Source organism: Ranitomeya imitator, chromosome 4 (assembly GCF_032444005.1).
Source record: "Ranitomeya imitator isolate aRanImi1 chromosome 4, aRanImi1.pri, whole genome shotgun sequence".
Classification (NCBI taxonomy): domain Eukaryota; kingdom Metazoa; phylum Chordata; class Amphibia; order Anura; family Dendrobatidae; genus Ranitomeya; species Ranitomeya imitator.
Window position 1 is genome coordinate 411,106,428 of NC_091285.1, and position 22,461 is coordinate 411,128,888.

A 22,461-nucleotide genomic window follows, 5' to 3' on the forward strand; every position below is an offset into this window, starting at 1 on the left:
GGGATCGGACCTCGGGCGCGCCGCGGACGCTGCAAGCAGCGTCTGAGGCGCGCCACAAAAGAACGGCACCTTGCTAGCGCGAGCCGAAAATGGCACGCTCTAGCGATGCGCTACACCCGAAAATCACATTGCTGTCAATGGTTGTGCTAACGGACCCGTTGCACGGCGTTAATTGTGACATTTTCGCCGTGCAACGCTGTCCGTTAGCGTTAACCCATTAACGCAATGTGAACCTAGCCTAACTAAGGGGGTGATGAAGGGGGGTTTGATTTACTTTTATAGCGAGTTTTTTATATCGGATTTTTATGATTGGCAGCCGTCACACACTAAAAGACGCTTTTTATAGCAAAAAAGTTTTTGCGTCTCCACATTTTGAGACCTATAATTTTTCCATATTTTGGTCCACAGAGTCATGTGAGGTCTTGTTTTTTGCGGGACGAGTTGACGTTTTTATCGGTTACATTTTCGGACATGTGACAGTTTTTGATCGCTTTTTATTCCGATTTTTTGTGAGGCAGAATGACCAAAAACCAGCTATTCATGAATTTCTTTTGGGGGAGGCGTTTATACCGTTCCGCGTTTGGTAAAATTGATGAAGCAGTTTTATTCTTCGGGTCAGTACGATTACAGCGATACCTCATTTATATCATTTTTTTTATGTTTTGGCGCTTTTATACGATAAAAGCTATTTTATAGAAAAAATAATTATTTTGGCATCGCTTTATTCTCAGGACTATAACTTTATTATTTTTTTGGTTATGATGCTATATGGCGGCTCGTTTTTTGCGGGACAAGATGACGTTTTCAGAGGTACCATGGTTATTTATATCCGTCTTTTTCATCGCGTGTTATTCCACTTTTTGTTCAGCGTTATGATAATAAAGCGTTGTTTTTTGGCTCGTTTTTTTTTTTTTTTTCTTACGGTGTTCACTGAAGGGGTTAACTAGTGGACCAGTTTTATAGGTCGGGTCGTTACGGACGCGGCGATACTAAATATGTGTACTTTTATTGTTTTTTTTGTTTTTTTTTTATGTAAAGAAATGTATTTATGGGAATAATATTTTTTTTTTTCTGCTTTATTTAGGAATTTTTTTTTTATTTTTTTTTACAAGTGTGGAAATTTTTTTTTTTACTTTTTCACTTTGTCCCAGGGGGGGACATCACAGATCACCGATCTGACAGTGTGCACAGCACTCTGTTAGATCGGTGATCTGACATACAGCCGGGCAGGATTAGAGCTGCAGCTGCAGCCTGATCCTGACCCGGAAGTGCTCCCTGCAGGACCCGGATGCAGCCCGGCGGCCATTTTGGATCCGGGGACTGCAGGGAGAAGACGCTCGGTACACGGTGAGTACATCACCGTGTACCGATCGTCTCAGGGAAGCCCGCAGGGAGCCCCCTCCCTGCGCGATGCTTCCCTGCACCGCCGGCACACCGCGATCATCTTTGATCGCGGTGTGCCGGGGGTTAATGTGCCGGGAGCGGTCCGTGACCGCTCCTGGCACATAGTGCCGGATGTCAGCTGCGATAGGCAGCTGACACCCGGCCGCGATCGGCCGCGCTCCCCCCGTGAGCGCGGCCGATCGCATATGACGTACTATCCCGTCCATGGGAATTAAGTCCCAGGTCACCTGGACGGGATAGTACGTCATATGGGATTAAGGGGTTAAAGTTCCCCACTTATTTCCTTTCACAAATCTCAACATTCCCATCTTTCTATCATACTTCTCTACATCTCAATCTTCTCAATCATATTTCAACTTTCTCCCTGCTCCTTCCCTAGTTTCTTCTAATAATTTTAAAAATTTACTTTATAAGCCATTCCACCCTCTCGGTGTTAACACTTTTTCCCATTAACTTGCTCTCCCTACCCTCTGGGGGCTGTTCTCATGCTTCTTGGAGCCATTTTATCTATTTAAAGCCTCCAGTTGTACCCTGCACACTTGGTTTTCATACCCTGAGAAAGGTGCTGGCATGGTGCAGAAACGCGTTAGTATTAATAAACGTTTTGGAATCCCAAGGCTCTTCATTCCTGCAGCGCAGCCCACCCTAACATGACAGTTTTCACTTTTGCCAATAATGAATGTTATGACTAAAGGGGATGAACTTAACATATGTTTGCAGATATTGATCCACATACTAGCTAACAAGCTAAAATTTTGAAATACTCAGATTTGTAATATACCTATTAAGAGCCATTGTCACAGTGGCTCCTGGTGCCATATCATGGGATGCTGCAACAGCGGCCTCAGCAAGGGATGCTACCGCTTGAGTGGCTTCAGAAGCTTGAGTAGTTTGGATGGTCATCTCTCCCCCTTGAAGTGTTGCCCAGTTCTGCTCCACCTGTGGGAAAACATTTTTGGTGACCAGAATGCTTAGCATGATGCTGCTACAAGATTTCACATTCTGCATCTGTGTAGCTTTAGAGATATGCACGTGATGCTAGTTTTCTCTCCTCCCCTGCACCGATCAGACCAGATCTCTCAGTGACCGGGAAGGACAAAGTGTTAGCATACTCCTTGATCATAGGAGGCTGCCTTCAGACAATAAAACATACACACTTTTTAAAAAGATTTCTTTCTTGCTGCAAAGTGTGTTTTATAGTCCAAAGATTACAGTGAATTACTGGGATAAAATATACACATTCTTTACATGTCATGTGTTGATCACCGAACAGGTATAGTAACAGGAACTAAAATCACAAGTTCTTCCAATTGCGAACTAACATCCAGTTTAGGAACAACAAAGTTGTAGCTGAACTACAGTATAGGTTTTTGAATTGATTGCTAAAGTCTACTTTTATTAAATAAGAATCAATGGATAGCAATAGAAGGCAGAAGTTGTTGGAGCATTTCAGAATTGTCAGCAAGTCGTCACCTCTTCTGAGGATAGGCAATAACTTGCTAAGGCTACTTTCACATTAGCGTCGGCCCGTCGCAGTGAGTCGGGCCGACCTACCGACGCATCCTGTGACAACGTAGCACAACGGGGGCAACAGAGGCAGTTTTACAACGCATCCGCTGCCCCATTGTGAGTTGCGGGGAGGAGGGCGCGGAGTTCCAGCCGCACATGCGCGGTCGGAAAAGGCGGATACGACGCACAAAAAAAGTTGCATGTAACGTTTTTTGTTCCGACGGTCTGCCACAACACGACGCAACCGTCAGACGACGGTTGCGATGTGTGGCAATGCACGATGCGTTTTTTCTCCAAAACGACGCATTGCGACGTGCGTCGTACGACGCTAGTGTGAAAGTAGCCTAAGATGGGAATAACCTTTGCATTTCAGAGGAGTCACCAAGCTTTCTAAGATGGCTAGGAACAAGGTGTGTAGAAGTCCAACATGCCTGAACCCCAAATATCACACTGGCCACTGGGAGACAGCTGAAGGCCCATACACATGCTTATCTCAAATGTGTGGGCATTCTTGGCTTTCTGTGCAAATTATTACCTTACCTCTCCATCACTGACTGTGGAATAATTGACTTGTGCAACGGTTACAGTAGTTGGCAGCTCTGATGCATCTGCAAGTGTGGCAACAGTAGCCCCTGTGCCGACCTGTAACAAAGAAAATGGCTATTTGATGCCATTATTGACTGTACAAGTGTTCAGAATTTCTCCATTGCACAAAGGAACTCTGTTTAGATCTTACAAAGACTAAGTTCAGAGCATATTCCTCAACATTATCTAGTCAGTTCAACAAATGACAAGTTTTTTTTATATTAGTGTATTTAAAGAGGAGCGTTCACCAAATGTTTCATATTTAACTGGACACAGGATGCAATGGTGACTGCATAACAGAATAAAACTTTTTTTTTTTTCGCATCTCAGTTGCTGAGATATTAGTATTAACACTTTTGTCACCTAAGGATTTAATTTTATGAAAATAACACCCACTTGAACCTAGAGGGGGGCGCTGTACTTGTGCCTCCTCTATGACACTGACCAATCAAAAGCAGGCAGGAACATAGAAGTTCAGAAGGACCTGTGATGAAGTCATCAGGATAACATGACCTAAATAAGCTCTGAAGATATATTAAATAGCACAAAAGTGTGGAAATATTAACTGGAGTTAAAGGGAACCTGTCACCCCCAAAATGGAAGATGAGCTAAGCCCACCAGCATCAGGGGCTTATCTACAGCATTCTGTAATGCTGTAGATAAGCCCCCGATATATCCTAAAAGATGAGAAAAAGAGGTTAGATTATACTCACCCAGGGGCGGTCCTGGTCCGATGGGTGTCGCGGTCCAGCGCCTCCTATCTTCATCAGATGACGTCCTCTTCTTGTCTTCACGCTCCGGCGCAGGCGTACTTTGTCTGCCCTGTTGAGGGCAGAGCAAAATACTACAGTGCGCAGGCGCCGGGCCTCTCTGACCTTTCCCGGCGCCTGCGCACTGCAGTACTTTGCTCTGCCCTCAACAGGGCAGACAAAGTACACCTGTGCCGGATCAGCAGCGTGAAGACAAGAAGAGGACGTCATCGTAAGAAGATGGGAGGCCCTGGACAGGTACGCCCATCATACCGGCACCGCCCCTGGGTGAGAATATTCTAACCACTTTTTATCATCTTTTAGGATACATGGGGGCTTATCTACAGCAATCCAGAATGCTGTAGATAAGCCCCTGATGCTGGTGGGCTTAGCTCACCTTCGATTTTGGGGGTGACAGGTTCTCTTTAAGTAAATAATTTAAGTAACCCCAGTTTGCAATCAAATAAAATAAAACAAAACTTACTTTTACTATGGTTATTGAATTACATAAATAATTCAGGACTTTGTATTTGCTTAAATTAAAGATAATCTGTCAGTAGGATCAATCCACCTAATCCATCCATTCATGGGCATGAAAGTCATAGGAAGCTGAATAAAATTAAAACTTTAAATCTGCGATCTGGTGTTTTATTCCACATTTTTCTTAATACGGAAATGAGCTGTTAACAAGCTATGAGACCGATACAGATCTACCCGGGGTATCTGCCTCCAGAACTTATTTTAAAGGAGGAGTAATCAATGTGCAACATGCAACAACTGCCACTTTGCCTTCATAATCACACACGGCTCTGCAGTGAGATCAGAAGTAACAGTACAGCAGAAGTTAACTTTGTCTTATTACAAACATTTGCAGTAGGAGTGGTTCACTCAGTTCTGGCATCTCTGTTGTGCCTGATTAGAGCAGAATTTAATCTTGTCTCATTGCAAACACACTTGCAGTGATGTCAGCTCTGCTATACTGCCCCTCTGGAGCCCCAAGCTGGCTGCCAGTGAGCTGGAAGAGAACGCCTGCAGTACTAATGTGTTGGTATAACAGAAGAGAACTTTGTTAGCTCTGCCGTCCAGTATTATTATTCTATTAATTCCATGGTACTGTACATGAGAAAGGGGCTACGTACAGAGTTATAGATCTCGTTTACAGTAAACAAATTTACAGTGACAGACTGGTATAGAGGGGAGAGGACCCTGTCCTTGCTGACTTGCATTCTGTGGGCTAATAGGGAATAGTCAGAAGGTCGGGGGTGCGCAGCTCGGCTGGTGGTGAGGCGCCAGCTCGGCTGGTGGTGAGGCGCCAGCTCGGCTGGTGGTGAGGCGCCAGCTCGGCTGGTGGTGTGGCGCCAGCTCGGCTGGTGGTGTGGCGCCAGCTCGGCTGGTGGTGAGGCGCCAGCTCGGCTGGTGGTGAGGCGCCAGCTCGGCTGGTGGTGAGGCGCCAGCTCGGCTGGTGGTGAGGCGCCAGCTCGGCTGGTGGTGAGGCGCCAGCTCGGCTGGTGGTGAGGCGCCAGCGCGGCTGGTGGTGAGGCGCCAGCTCGGCTGGTGGTTTCAGGTTCCGTTTGAAGGATCTGAGAGTGGTGGATAGTCGGACGTTTTGAGGTGTGGAATGCCAGAGGATGGGGGATATTTGGGAGAAATCTTGGAGGCGGTTGTGTGAGGAACAAATAAGTGTGGAGGAGAGTAGGAGGTCTTGGGAGGATCGAAGATTACGTAAGGGAAGATATTGGGAGATTAGTTCAGAGATATAGGGAGGACAGGTTGTGAATGGTTTTGTAGATCAGTGTTAGTAGTTTGAACTGGATTCGTTGGGGAATTGGGAACCAGTGGAGGGATTTGCAGAGGGGAGAAGCAGGGGAGTAGCGAGGTGAGAGGTGGATTAGCTGGGCAGCACAGTTGAGGACAGACTGGAGCGGTGCAAGAGAGTTAGTGAGGAGGCCACAGAGGAGGGTGTTGCAGTAATCGAGGCGGGAGATGATGAGGGTATGCATAAGAGTTTTAGTAGATTGTGGGCTGAGGGACGGACGGATTATGGCAATATTTTTGAGTTGGAGGCGACAGGAGGTGGCAAGAGTTTGGACGTGCGGTTTGAAGGACAGGGCAGAGTTGAGAGTTACCCCGAGGCAGCGGATTTCAGGTGCTGGAGAAAGCATGATGTTATTTACCATAATAGATAGATCAGGTAGGGGGAATACGCGAGATGGGGGAAAGATGGTGAGTTCAGTTTTGTCTACATTGAGTTTTAGGAAGAGAACGGTGAAGGAGGATATGGCTGATAGACACTCCGGGATTCTGGACAGCAGATAGGTGACATCTGGGCCAGAGAGGTGAATCTGAATGTCATCCGCATACAGGTGGTACTGGAAGCCATGGGACTTTCTGAGTTGTCGTAGGCCAAGGGTACATTTGGAAAAAAGTAGGGGACCTAGGACAGAGCCTTGAGGGACTCCCAGAGAGAGGGCGAAATGAGGAGGTAGCGTGGGAGTGGGAAACGCTAAATGTGTGGTCGGAAAGGTATGAGGCAATCCAGGACAGGGCAAGGTCTTTGATGCCAAGGGAAGAAAGCATCTGTAGCAGTAGGTAGTGGTCGACTGTGTTGAAGGCAGAGGACAGGTCGAGAAGGAGGAGGATGGAGAACTGTCTGTTAGCTTTGGTAGTAAGTCATTAGTAATTTTTGTCAGGGCAGTTTCGGTGGAGTGATGGGGCGGAAGCCAGATTGGAGGTTGTCAAGGAGAGAGTTAGATGAGAGGTGGGAGGAAAGTTGAGCATGGACATGCTGCTCAAGCAGTTTTGAAGCAAACGGGAGCAGTTATATGGGGTGATAGCAGGGTATAGCAGTTGGGTCAAGGTTAGCTTTTTTGAGGATGGGTGTGATGTTTGAAGGCAGAGGGGAAGGTACCAGAAGATAGCGATAGGTTGAAGAGATGGGTTAGGGCTGGAATGAGCGTGTTAGTGAGGTTGGGGAGCAGGTGGGAAGGGATGGGGTCAAGTGCACAGGTGGTGAGGTGTGATTTGGAAAGGAGGTGAGTAAGCTCTCCTTCAGGGATGTTGGAGAGGGAGGTTATTAGGGAAGGGCAGAGGTCTGGTATATGGAGTGGTTGGGGTGATGGAACAGTAAAGGATTGCCTTGTTTGGTCGATCTTGTTTTTGAAGTAGGTGGCAAAGTCCTCGGAAAAAATGAGGGGATTTGGAGGTGGCAGTGGTGGGCAGAGGAGAGAGTTAAATGTGCTGAACAGTTGTTTTGGGTTGTAGGATAATGAAATAGATCTGTTTAGCAGAGGTGAGGGCTAATTTGAAGGCAAGTGTAGCTTTTTTGAAAGCAGTGAAGTCGTCTGGCAAGCATGTTTTCTTCCAACACTGCTCCGCGAACCTGGACGCTTGTCGAAGTTTTTTGGGGAGATTGTTATGCCAGGGTTGCCTAATGATTCGTCGCACTTTGCCATGCATGAGAGGGGCGACTGAGTCTACGGCTCGGGGTGGCGTTATAGAAAGCGGTGGCGCTGTCCGTGTCGTGGAGTGAAGATATGGAGGACAGGGGTAGAAGAGAGTGTGAATGTCTAAGTGTGCGAGGTTTCTGCGTGGATGTGGTAGTAGCTGGACATGGGGGGCGAGTGAGGAGGACAAGGATGAGAAGGTGAGTAGATGGTGGTCAGATAGGGGGAAGGGAGAGGTTGTGAGATTAGATAAGGAACAAAGGCGGGTGAAGATGATGTCTAGAGTATGTCCATCTGTGTGGGTGGCTGTGGAGGACCACTGAGTGAGTTCAAAGGATGAAGTAAGGCCCAGGAGCTTGGGGGCTGCTGGCTGGTGTCATTAGGTATATTAAAGTCGTCCATTATGATGGTGGGGATGTCAGCAGAGAGGAAGTGAAGAAGCCAGGTGGAGAATTCGTCAATGAAGGCAGTGGCTGAGTCCGGTGGTCGGTATAAGACAGCCATTAGGAGATTAAAGGTAAAGTAGATACGGACAGAGTGAACCTCGAAAGAGAGGATAAGGGAGAGTGGGGGTTGGATAGGGTTGAAGGAGCAGTTTTTCTTACTGTAGTGCTGTGTGCCAGCATGAGGATTGGATTGTAGATATCAAAGTATCATTATATTAAACTCCCTATGACCTACATACCCATAGACACCACTTAGGAGAGTTGATCCTATTGACAGATTCCCTTTAACATAGGCCAACAATAGAAAAAAGACAAAAAAAAAACAAAACAAAATACAATCATAAGCAAAAAGTTTAAGGGAATCTGTCACCATGAAATGGCAGCCCAATGCTAGTCTACAGGCACCATGTTATAGAGCAGAAGAGCTGACTAATTTATATATTTTGTTTTTGAAAAAATGTTTAGTAGAACTTAGAATTTAATAACTTAAACCTCCGTTGTTTGAGGCTTTCAGTTAAGTGGGCAGTCCAATCTGTGACTAACAGCTTGCTTTGTATATAAGAGTGCATACAAAATAACAAATCAATCACAGTATATAATTCCACATGTGTTAATTCATAGTTTTGATGCCTTCAGTGTGAATGTACAATTTACATAGTCATGAAAATACAGAAAAATCTTTAAATGAGGTGTGTCCAAACTTTTGGTCTGTACATTCACAAAGCAGGAAAACAGTAATACAGATGCACACGTATGAAAACAGACTTTAAAAAAAGCACAAATAGAAAAATGAATTAGGTAGGTGCAAAAGACACAAAACTAGGCAAAAAAAAACACGTGCAAATGATGAATCCGGGCCTGTATAACAATCTGCTCAATAACATGATACCTGCAGATGGGACACTACCGTTATGACAGGTTCCTTTTAAATGGTAACAGAGTTAGCAGAAAAAGGTGGAGTTGTGTAAAGGCAAACAAAGTTGATAAAATTATAGCAAAACTCAATGCCTTATGTAACATACATATACACAAGATAGTTGGTGCACATATTCACTTGTGCCTAGTAGATGGCCCTTTTGCGTTTTCTCTCACTTACTTCAGTCTATATTTTGTGTAAGATTTGTCAACTGTATAACAAAACTAAAACGTTAATAGACAAACCTGAATTAGGGACACTGTGCCATCTGGGTTGCTGATTGTCTGTACCACAGTCTGTGAGGGCACAAAGTGAGCAATGCCATGGGCAGTTGCCACCTGTTGTGTTTGCTGATCCTCAAATGCATACAACAGATCTTCCCTACCATGTTGCTTATAACAGTTCTTCACTATTGTTCGTAATGCTTGAGTCCAGGAAACCTACAATATAAAAGGATAGATGAGCTGTAGGAGATTTCCACATATATAACATGTATTGCTTCCATGTCATCAGAACGTGCACATGGCAGTACTAGGACTAAACCAGTTCTGTGTGGTGCAAAGCCAGTGTAGAGGCAACGGGACCGTAAAGTGGTCTCTGTAGTTCAGCGCAATGTCAAAACGTTTAACGCATTATGTAAGCCATCAGATGAAAAATAGAAAAAATAATTATGCTCCGTCAAATATCAGAAGTCAGTGAATGTTATGGATAGGTGTAGTATGTGCATACGATGCAGATTTCGTGCAGATATAGTGCAGAACTGCAGCAGATTTTTCTGCAGCAGAAACGCTGCAGATCTGCAATGTGATTTACAGTACAATGTAAATCAATGTGGAAAAAAAAGCTGTGCACATGGTGCAGAAAAATCTGCGCAGAAACGCTGCAGATTTCAAAGAAGTGCATGTCCCTTCTTTTGTGCAGTTCTGCAGCGTTTCTGCACCCCTCCATTATAGAAATCCACAGTGGTAAAATCTGCACAAAAAATGCACCTGCGGATTCTGCCAGGAGATGCAGATTTAGTGCAGAAAATTCTGCACCACATTTCCTACGTGTGCACATAGCCTAAAACTTATGCAAGTACTGCAAATACAAAGTCCTTCTCACCTCTGAGTGATAAGGACTGGTTTTTTAAGGCGGAAAAAAAAAAGTTATGAGCTCCATTTGTGTCCGAGTCGCACACAAAAAATGGAAGGCTGCAACGGGCTCGTAAACAGGCATCTACATAAATGGGTATATGAACAGGGTGTCACTGTAGGAACGTATAATTTTTATATTTTATTATAGCAAATGGAACTGTACACAATATAGACTGCGTTAAATGAGAGCAGCTTTCTGCTCATGCCACTTGCCTTCCCTAAACACTTAGGGTACTTTCCCATGTTCAAGAATTGCTGAATCAAACCTGCAGTGGCCAGATGTTACAGCATAGAATTCCCATGTCCACTATGCGTCCACAGATGCCTGCGTATCACCCGCGGAGACTGCCATGCGGAGCGTCTTTCAAGACCGCAGCATGTCAACTTTTCTTGTGGATATGCTAGTTTCCGCAAAAGAAATAACATCAATAGAATGTATTGAACGCGGTGAATCCGCATGGTTCAGTGAACATATGCAGGTTTACCTGCGTTCAACAGAGAGCAGCGTTTTGGACGCAACGAGAATACACTGACTCCAAAGCGCTGCTACATCCGGAACATGGGCAAATAGCCTTAATGGGAATCTTCAGCTTACATAGAAAAAAACCTGCTGGCAGACAGCATGTTGTAAGGGTTAAAACACAGATTTCAGCGATGCCTCTCTTATCAAGCTCTGTGGTTATGTTTGCTACTAATGATAGTTAAAAGGGAACCGGTCACCTCAAATTGGCGGGATATTTAAATGAATTTTTACTGGTTTGATGGGCGGCGTTTCATCTTCATTTCTCCACCCCGTCCGTCCCTGTTGTCTGCAATATGTTAGTGAATTAGAGTACGTGTGCTCCATAGTTGGCGCATGCGCAATGCAATGTTCGGACGCGAACGCGCAGTATGCTTTGCCCAACTGAGGGCAAAGCCAAAAAGCATTACTGCGCATGCACCCGCGCACTATGTCCCGGAAGTATTTTGCTGTGTTGCGGAACATAGTGCGCAGGCGCATGCGCAGTAATGCTTTTCGGCTTAGCCCGCAGTTGGGCGAAGCATACTGCGCGTGCGCGACCAAACATTGCATTGCGCACATGCCAATTATGGAGCACACGTACTCTAATTCACTGACAACAGGGATGGACGGGGTGGAGAAATGAAGATGAAACGCCGCCCATCGGACAGGTAAAAAGTCATTTAAATATCCCGCCAATTTGAGGTGACCGGTTCCCTTTAAGCACCAGGATCTTATAATTGCTGGGCCTCCCGATCCAGCAAAATAGGAGGGGCCTGTGATATGCACCTCACTATCTATGGACTTTGCACATAAAGAGCCTGGTGTGGGCGGGGTTAGCTTTCTCAGCTCTGCTTCAATGCTAAATCTAAAAACTCTGTCATAACTGCTGCACCAAGTAATACATCGTTGGATTCAGCTTTCCTTTGCCTACATCAGGCTGCCCTCAGATGAGGTAGGAAAAACCTGCTGATGGATTCCTTTTAAGACTGGAATCATGATGGTAAATAAACAAGATTTTTGGTTGCTTACTGTAAAATCTGTTTCTCGGAACCTCCATTGCGGGACACAGGAACCATGGGTGTATGCTGCTGCCACTAGGAGGCTGGCACTATGTAGAAAAAAAGCTAGCTCCTCCTCTGCAGTGTACACCCCACCGACTGGCATTATGCACTTTAGTTAGTGAGAAAGCAGTAGGAGAGAATTAATAAGTTTGAAAAACAACCACAAACATGAGAACTGTAAACGTGAGAACAGTCATAGAACATAGAACAAACTGAATAACATGGGAGGGTGCTGTGTCCCCCAATGGAGGCTCCGAGAAACATTTTACGGTAAGCAACCAAAAATCCTGTTTTCTGTATTGCCTCTCATTGGAACCATGGGACGTTTAAAAGCAGTCCTTGGGGTGGGAAAACAGACTTCCATCAGGTCAGAAGACTCACCACTGCCGCCTGCAAGATCCTTCTGCCTAGGCTGGCGTCCGCCGAAGCATAGGTATGGACCTTGTAAAATTTGGCGAACGTGTTGATGGAAGACCAGGTTGCCGCCTTGCAAAGCTGTAGGGCGGAAGCCCTGTGGTGCACTGCCCAGGAGGCGCCTACTGCCCGGGTAGAGTGAGCCTTTATCCCAGGAGGGGGCACTCTGTTCTTGACCCGGTAAGCCTCCAAAATTGCGGTTCTGATCCAGCGAGCAATAGTCGCCTTGGAATCCGGCAGGCCTCTGCACGTGCCATAAGGAATGACGAAAAGAGAATCCGTCTTCCGGAAAGAGGATGTTCTAACTAGGTAGATCCTCACTGCCCTGACGAGGTCCAGCTTGTTCAACGATCGCTCCAGAGGATGAGTCGGAGCAGAACAAAAGGAAGGTAGAACGATGTCCTCGTTGAGGTGGAAGGTGGAAACCACCTTAGGAAGGCGGAAGCCTGAGGACCACCTTGTCCAGGTGGATGACCAAGAAAGGAGGTCGGCAAGAAAGGGCCGCCAACTTGGAAACGTGGCGGATAGAAGTGATGGCCACAAGAAAAGCCATATTCCAAGATAAAACTGACAGGGGAACCTCCCTGAGAGGCTCAAAAGGGGAAACCCTCAGAACGTCCAGCACCAGATTTAAATCCCAAGAGTCCACAGGGGCCCTGTACAGAGGAACAGCATGGGCCACTCCTTGAAGTTCTTAACCTGTGGCCAAGAAGATAGAGTCTTCTGAAAGAGGATAGAGAGTGCAGAAACCTGGCCCTTCAGGGAACTAAGAGCAAGGCCCGAATCCAGTCCTGCCTGAAGGAAGGCCAAGATGGAAGGCAGGGAAAAGGACATAGGTGAAACGCGGTTGGACTCGCACCAACTGAAGTAAGCCTTCCAGGTACGATAGTAGATCCTGGAGGACGAGGGTTTCCTAGCCTGGATCATGGTGTGAATGACCCAGTCCGAAAGGCCGTCCGCTCTTAGAACTGCAGTCTCAACAGCCATGCCGTTAAACTGAGTGACCAAGAATTCGGGTGGCAGATCGGGCCCTGAGACAGAAGATCAGGCCTGTCTGGAAGGCACCAGGGGGCGTCCGCGAGAAGATTGATGATTTCCGCAAACCAAGCTCTCCTGGGCCAATCTGGGGCGATCACAATGACCAGCACCCCTTCCACTTTGATCTTTTTCAACAGCTTGGGAAGTAAGGGAAGGGGTGGGAACAGATAGGGCAGCACGAACCAAACTGCGTCCAAGGAATGGCCAGAGCGTTGACGCCCACTGCAAGGGGGTCGTGACACCTGGAGATGAACCTTCCTGTTCATTCAGGATGCCGTGAGGTCCACGTCCGGAGTCCCCCATCGAAGACAAATCTGATGGAAGACCTCCGGATGCAAGGACCATTCCCCTGCCGCGAGACCCTCGCGGCTGAGGAAGTCGGCGGCCCAATTGTCCACGCCGGGGATATGCACCGCGGAAATCACCGGAACCGTTACTTCTGCCCAGAGGAGGATCTTGGATACCTCGGCCAAGGAGCTCAGAGTCCCCCCTGATGGTTGACATATGCCACCACCGTGGCATTGTCCGTCTGGATTCGGATCGGTAGACTCCTGAGAATCCTTTCCAAAAGAAAGATGGCCCGAATCTCGAGAACGCTGATCAGCAGAGAAGACTCCTGCGCCGACCAACGACCCTGAACAGTCAGGTGGCGAAACACCGCACCCCAGCTGAGCAGGCTGGCTTCCGTCGTCACCACCTGCCAGTGAACTGGAAGGAAGGACCTGCCCTGGGAGACGAGAGGTGACGTGAGCCACCAGTTGAGGGACAGCTTGACCCGGGAAGAGTCGGATCGGACGATCCAGAGAGAAGACAGACCTGTCCCACTGTGACAGAATGGCCTGCTGAAGAGGTCGAGAGTGAAATTGGGTGAAGGGAATCGCTTCCAATGTTGCTACCATCCTCCCCAGAACCTTCATGGCCGATCAGAAGGAGGGGAGCCGGGCACCCTAGAGCAATCGTACGTCCCGACGAAGGATGGATCTCTTGTCTTCGGGAAGGAAGACTTTGGTCTGACGAGTGTCGAAGAGCATGCCCAGAAAAACGAGGCGCTGGGAAGGAATAAGGCAGGACTTCTTCTGGTTGACCAGCCACCCGAAACGGGCTAGGGTGTTGAGGACGATGGACAGACTTTCGTGAGCCTGAGAAAAGGACGGAGCCTTGATGAGGATGTCGTTGAGGTACGGAAACAGGACCAGGCCTCTAACTCTCAAGATGGCTATCAGTGCCGCCATTATCTTCGTGAAAACCCTGGGAATGGTTGAGAGATCGAACGGCAGGGCGACGAACTGAAAATGGTCCTGAAGCACCGCAAAGCGAAGGAATCGGTGATGTCCCGGGAATATCAGGACGTGGAGGTAGGCGTCCTGAATATCTATGGAACATAGAAATTCCTGAGCCTCCATGGAAGCTATTACTGAACGAAGGGATTCCATCCTGAAGTGACTCAGACGAACTCTCCTGTTCTGCAATTTGAGATCCAGGGTGGGACGAACCTTGCCGTCTTTCTTCGGTAACAAAAAGATTGGAATAGAAACCTGTGAACCGTTCTTTTTCTGGGACGGGAACGATTACCCCGGCTTTGAGGAGAGAAGCAATGACTGCGAAGAAGCCCGGAACTAGAGCGGGATCTCTTGGAGGTCGGGATTCGAAGAAACGATCCCGGGGTCGTGAAACGAACTCTATTTTGTAACCGGAGGATACAACTTCCCTGACCCATGCGTCCTCTACTGAAGGGATCCAGACGCCCCTAAAGAAGAGGAGACGGCCGCCCAGCCTGGGAAGTGGACTGGGGTTTTGCTGAGAGTCATGCCGAGGTGGATCTTCCAGTCCAGCATCTGGAGGATCTACCCTGGGAGTAGCGAGGACGCCAGGAAGGAGTGGGTCTAAAGGATACAGTCTTCTCTTGACGTGCCTGTTGCCTCTGTTGCTGCTGGGAAAAGGAGTTTGATGCCGCGAAGCGACGAAAGGGCAGAAAGGACCGAAATTGACGTCTAGGAGGAGGGCGACGAGGTTTGGCCTGGGGAAGAAGAGAGCTTGTGCCCCTGGTGGCATCCTTAATGATTTGGTCCAGCTTAGCACCAAAGAGACGTGAACCTTGAAAAGGCAGGCTGGTAAGGGACTTTTTAGAAGACAAATTCGCCTGCCAGGCCATGAGCCAAACGGTCCGGCGGATGGCAACAGCATTGCTGGACGCCTGAGCCGCACAAGACGCGGCATCCAGGGAGGCGGAGACCAGGATGCCCCGACGGAGTTGTTTGGCCCATTTGGATACGGATTTTGAAACCCAAGTGGAAGCAAAAGCCGGGCAAAGACTTGCTGCAGCCGCTTCAAAGGCTGACTTCGCGAAAGATTCTATCGTTAGAATCCTTCAGAGATGCTCTGCCGGACAGTGGAAGGTCCGTGTTTGTGGACAGCCTGGAAACTGGAGGATCCACCGAAGGAGAAGCAGTCCAATTAGCGGTGAGCTCCGAAGAAAAAGGGATATAAAACACCAAGTCACTTTCCTCTCTGAAAGCATCTGGTTCTCTCTTTCTCTGGTCATGATCTCCTCGAATTCAGGGTGAGGAGCGAAAAACTTGGAAGGTGGTTTAGCCCGTCTAAATGAAACCGCCTGATCTGTGGGTTCCTTGATGCCACAGGTTTGATTTATCGCTCCAATGAGATCCTGAACCATATCCTTCATAGTAGCGATTTGGTTCGAATCCAGCTCCGAAACATCCTCCGAAGGCGCATCAGAGAACGCCTCGCCTGACTCAGGGGAGGAGGAGGGGGGAAGTCGACCGCAGAGAAGGACCGTGTGGCGAGATGGAGCGAGAAGAGGACTCAGACCGGCGTTCCTCTCTGGACCTTTTGCGGCTTATAATGGAGGGCTCGGACGGAGGTTCCTGCGACCCGCTGGCTACTGCGGGAGTCTGCAGGGGTAATCGGTCCAGCACTGATACCAGAGTTTGAGACACCCGTGTTAGATCCGCCACTGATTGTGACAGAGAGGAAACCCAGCCTGGGGTGGGGGTATCACTCAAGCGGAGCGGCCGGGGGATTCCTGGGCGGTGGGAACAATTGGGTTGCTGCAGGCCTGACATAGTGGAGAGGACTGACCTGAGGGAAGTTTGCAGTTACAAGACAAACATGCAAAGTATTTGACTAAGGCAGAGGAATTAGAGGAAGAAGTAGGAGGACGAGAGAGGTCACCTTTAGAGGTAGACATTTTGAAAAGGTCCCTGAAGAAAATGCCAGAAGGTTAGGGGACAGGGGGGCAGAGGGGAGTGTCAGTCTGCAGTGCAGAGCTTACGGCATACGAAGCGGTTCCAGGCGGAAAATGCAGCCCAGCTCGTAGATGGTCCCTCAGGGAAGAAAGCCTTTCGTGGAAGGGAATGCGAATTCTGCAGCAGTCCAGCCAAGGGGATCTGGGACCTGTAGTCGTCCACTGCAGCGCACAGAGGAGTTAGGAGGCGAGCATGGTTCCGGTGGGCGGAGCAACGCCGAGGGAATGATGGTCGGGCGGGAGAAAAGCCCGCCCGAGTAAAGGGGAAGTGGGCGGAGTGGTGTCGCCGGATGTAGGCCCCGGGAGAAGCCGGGGCCTAAATTAGAAACCGGCGACCGCCGGAGAGAGAGCGGCGCGGCAGCCTGCAAGGCCGCCACGCCAGTAGAAAGGAGTGCGGCCGCAGGAAAGGTAGCGCGGCTGGCTGTAAGGCCGCCGCGCTGGGCGAAAATGTGGCCGCAGGTAACCGCGCGGCTGCCTATGAGGCCACCGCGCAAGGTGCAGAGAAAGTGCTGCAAATGCAGCAATGACCCCTGCCCTCTCCTGGGACCCCTTTGCTGCCTGTGAGCAAGAAATGGGGGGCAACGCCGACCAAGCCAAAGGCAGCCTGAAACACTGTGCCGAGCAAAAAGGAAACCCAAGGTACCCAAGAAAAACGACGCACATTGAGGTAGATAAGGGTCTAATGAAAGACCTGTGTCCACCTCCTACTGACACCAAGCTAAACTGAAGTGCATAATGCCAGTCAGTGGGGTGTACACTGCAGAGGAGGAGCAAACTTTTTTTGTGCATAGTGTCAGCAGCAGCATACACCCATGGTTCCTGTGTCCCCCAATGAGAGGCGATAGAGAAAGACAGGATTCAAATTACAATATTGGTTTAGTAATGCAATCCCATGAAAACTAAAGTGTTCCTAATGCATCTGAAATGATTACTATCTACTATATAATTGTCTAAGGGTCACTACCGTCTGTCCTTCTGTCTGTCACAGATATTCATTCGCTGATTGGTCGCGGCAGCCATGACAGGCAGCTGGCGACACCAATCAGCGACGGGCACAGTCCGGAAGAAAATGGTCGCTCCTTACTCCCCGCAGTCAGTGCCTGTCGCCCGCATACTCCCCTCCGGTCACAGTTAACACAGGGTTAATGCTGGCGGTAACAGACAGTGTTATGCCGCGGGTAACGCACTCCGCTACCGCCGCTATTAACCCTGTGTGTCCCCAACTTTTTACTATTGACGCTGCCTATGCGGCATCAAGAGTAAAAAATGTAATGTTAAAAATAATATAAAAAAAAAACCTGCTATACTCACCCTCCGTTGCCGCTCGCGCCGGCCGCCATCCTCCGTTGCAGGTTCTGGTGGCAGAAGAACCTGCCATGACGTTATGGTCATGTGACCGCGACGTCATCACAGGTCCTGCACCGATACCAACCCTGGGACCGGAAGCTGTCGTGGACTACAAGGGCTCCCGCGGGAAGGTGAGTATATGTTTATTTTTTATTTTTTAACCTGTGATAAAACTGGCTGGGCAATATACTATGCAGCTGGGCAATATACTACGTGAGTGGCCAATATACTACGTGGCACTGTGCTGTATACTACGTGACTGGGCAAACTACTACGTGGCTCTGTCCTGTATACTACGTCGCTATGCAATATACTACGCAACTTGGCAATATACTACGTGGCTCTGTGCTGTATACTACGTCACTGGGCAATATACTACGTCGCTGGGCAATATACTACATGGCTGCGCAATATACTACATGGCTGGGCAATATACTACGTGGCACTGTGCTGTATACTACGTCGCTGTGCAATATACTACGTGACTGGGCAAACTACTACGTGGCTCTGTGCTGTATACTACGTCACTGGGCAATATACTACGTCGCTGGGCAATATACTACGTGGCTGCGCAATATACTACGTGGCTGGGCAACATACTACGTGGCTCTGTGCTGTATACTACGTCACTGGGCAATATACTACGTCACTGGGCAATATACTACGTCACTGGGCAATATACTACGTGGCTGCGCAATATACTACATCACTAGGCAATATACTACGTGGCTATGTGCTGTATACTACGTGGCTGCGCAATATACTACGTGGCTGTGCTGTATACTACGTGGCTGGGCAATATACTACGTGGCTGGGCAATATACTACGTGGCTGGGCAATATACTACGTGGCTGGGCAATATACTACGTGGCTGGGCAATATACTACGTCACTAGGCAATGTACTACGTGGCTATGTGCTGTATACTACGTGGCTGCGCTGTATACTACGTGGCTGGGCAATATACTACGTGGCTGGGCAATATACTACGTGGCTGGGCAATATACTACGTGGCTGGGCAATATACTACGTGGCTGGGCAATATACTACGTGGCTGGGCAATATACTACGTGGCTGGGCAATATACTACGTGGCTATGTGCTGTATACTACGTGGCTGCGCAATATACTACGTGGCTGTGCTGTATACTACGTGGCTGGGCAATATACTACGTGGCTGGGCAATATACTACGTGGCTGGGCAATATACTACGTGGCTGGGCAATATACTACGTGGCTATGTGCTGTATACTACGTGGCTGCGCAATATACGTGGCTCTGTGCTGTATACTACGTCGCTGGGCAATATACTACGTGGCTGGGCAATATACTACGTGGCTGGGCAATATACTACGTGGCTGGGCAATATACTACGTGGCTGGGCAATATACTACGTGGCTCTGTGCTGTATACTACGTCACTGGGCAATATACTACGTGGCTCTGTGCTGTATACTACGTCACTGGGCAATATACTACGTGGCTCTGTGCTGTATACTACGTCACTGGGCAATATACTACGTCGCTGTGCAATATACTACGTGACTGGGCAAACTACTACGTGACTGTGCTGTATACTACGTCACTGGGCAATATACTACGTCGCTGGGCAATATACTACATGGCTGCGCAATATACTACGTGGCTGGGCAATATACTACGTGGCTCTGTGCTGTATACTACTTCACTGGGCAATATACTACGTCACTGGGCAATATACTACGTCACTGGGCAATATACTACGTGGCTGCGCAATATACTACATCACTAGGCAATATACTACGTGGCTATGTGCTGTATACTACGTGGCTGCGCAATATACTACGTGGCTGTGCTGTATACTACGTGGCTGGGCAATATACTACGTGGCTGGGCAATATACTACATCACTAGGCAATATACTACGTGGCTATGTGCTGTATACTACGTGGCTGCGCAATATACTACGTGGCTGTGCTGTATACTACGTGGCTGGGCAATATACTACGTGGCTGGGCAATATACTACGTGGCTGGGCAATATACTACGTGGCTGGGCAATATACTACGTGGCTGGGCAATATACTACGTGGCTGGGCAATATACTACGTGGCTATGTGCTGTATACTACGTGGCTGCGCAATATACGTGGCTCTGTGCTGTATACTACGTGGCTGGGCAATATACTACGTGGCTGGGCAATATACTACGTGGCTGGGCAATATACTACGTGGCTGGGCAATATACTACGTGGCTGGGCAATATACTACGTGGCTGGGCAATATACTACGTGGCTCTGTGCTGTATACTACGTCACTGGGCAATATACTACGTGGCTCTGTGCTGTATACTACGTCACTGGGCAATATACTACGTCGCTGTGCAATATACTACGTGACTGGGCAAACTACTACGTGACTCTGCTGTATACTACGTCACTGGGCAATATACTACGTCGCTGGGCAATATACTACATGGCTGCGCAATATACTACGTGGCTCTGTGCTGTATACTACGTCACTGGGCAATATACTACGTGGCTCTGTGCTGTATACTACGTCACTGGGCAATATACTACGTCACTGGGCAATATACTACGTCACTGGGCAATATACTACGTGGCTGCGCAATATACTACGTGGCTCTGTGCTGTATACTACGTGGCTGGGCAATATACTACGTGGCGGGGCAATATACTACGTGGCGGGGCAATATACTACGTGGCTGGGCAATATACTACGTGGCTGGGCAATACATTACGTGGGCTGTGCAATATACTACGTGGGTTGTGCAATATACTACGTGGGCTGTGCAATATACTATGTGGACATGCATATTCTAGAATACCCGATGCGTTAGAATCGGGCCACCATCTAGTTTTCAATAAATACCAAGTTAAAAATTACACCATTACCGGGGGAAAGGGTGTTTTGAGGAGAAGCAAAAAGGATCTTTGCAATATTTTCATGAAGTTTATTAATAACAGGAAACACTATTTTTTAGGACCCTTGAAAGTGACAATGCTGGACACAGTTTAAAGGTCCTTCCATTAGGCTGATGCCATCAACAGCAGAACTTACCCTCTGTTTTTGTTCCTCAGTGCGGACATCGCTGCGCACATTAGCCCATGGTATGTCATCCGGCCACCAGATAGGTTTACAACTTTCCTTGCCCCAACCTGGTTTCCCTCTTCCTGTGGAATATTTTAGCATTTCTGGGATGAATGCACGTAATTGAGCCTACATATAGAGAAAACAAAAATGAAAATGTGCATATATGTGTAATAATAATAATAAAAAAACTACACACTTTCTATTCTACACACAATATGCAATATATGATAGAAATGTGTAATCATTTTTTACATTTGAATCTTCTGTATAAAGTAAGATTCCTTTGCTATAATGAAAATTCCATTAAAAAAGGAATATGTCAGTACAATCCCCCCTCAAAAGCCGTTTATATGGTCATGTTGCTCCCTGGATGGAAAAAAAGGCCGCTCTTTTAATTCATATGTAAATGAGGCTTAAGTGCTCTGGGAATTTCAAAGTGCTTCCCAAGCCTCTGACTCCCAGTCTCTATTCCCCTCAGCTCAACCTCCCTCCGCCTGCCGGTTCAGTGGCTTGGCTACACAGAGGAAGGTGGAGCTAGCCATGGAAAAGAGCCAGAGGCTTGGGAAGTGCTTTCAACACACCCAGAGCACATAAGCCTCATTTACATATAGATTACAACAAGGATTTGTTTTTCTGTCAGGGAGCAACAAATTGCATCAGAGATGGAGAGGACATTGGGGGGACAGCTTGGAGGGGTTGGTGGTGGGAGATAATATTGACAGGTTCCCCTTATACAGTAGTGTAATCAATGGCAAGTCCCGAAGATGGGCAATCATTGTTTGATTACAGATGGTTCCTTTTGGGACCTGTGATAATCTGCACAATAAAAAGGCCATAGTCCCAATGCAAACCCTGGGAGACTTTATAGTTTACACAGGAACACCAGCTTGTCTGTAATATGAACTGGTGATAAGCCCTTAAGTGATGCAAGGGGCACAGGTTCATATACATACCTTTCTCTCACGGGGTTAAAAAAAAAAAAACTGATAAAACCACCATTTTTGCCAATAATGAACTGCTATGTAATCTTACGTTATTTCGCACATTTAACAAGTAAATTATGAAAGATCCCGTGTACTGAAAACTGGAAATATTAGGAGCAAAATTCTGGCCATAATGAAATTACCGTAATTGGGTTGCTTGTTGCAGATCAAATATTAACACTAATGAACACCTTACTACTGATACCATAGAATTTGAGTGCAGAAATAATTACTAGCCCTGTCTAGTTAAGAAGTGCAACCTACTTGTTAGGTGCAACCTCTAGAGACATGATCAACAGGAGAAGCGATAAAACTAAAGAAAAACATTTTTCTAATTAAGCAAAGGGCAGAAAAGCCAAGTGCTCAGCAGGTAGTGCCATCTACAATCCACACAGGAAAACGGAGCACCAAACATCTTTTTCGCTGTATATAGAATCGTTTCGGAGCCGAAATGCTTCCTTATGGCATGTGACTACAGCCCATAAATCTAAAAATTCTCCCAAGGTAACTAATGCAAGGTGCATGCAGAAGCTGCAGTCGATTTACACTTTACATCTGAAGTCAAAAATACTTTA

General features: G+C 47.6%; 1 protein-coding gene across 2 annotated transcripts in view; it reads right to left on the bottom strand.

The window, feature by feature from the left end:
* NRF1 (nuclear respiratory factor 1) overlaps nt 1–22,461 on the bottom strand; it is a 135,501-nt gene that overhangs the window by 43,541 nt on the left and 69,499 nt on the right. For both annotated transcript variants that reach the window (XM_069765397.1, XM_069765396.1), the window contains 4 exons: nt 20,871–21,029; nt 9,298–9,492; nt 3,454–3,555; nt 2,186–2,343 (listed from right to left, as the gene is read on the bottom strand). In XM_069765397.1, the coding sequence (XP_069621498.1) occupies nt 2,186–2,343; nt 3,454–3,555; nt 9,298–9,492; nt 20,871–21,029 (614 nt within the window). The remainder of the gene's footprint in view (nt 1–2,185; nt 2,344–3,453; nt 3,556–9,297; nt 9,493–20,870; nt 21,030–22,461) is intronic.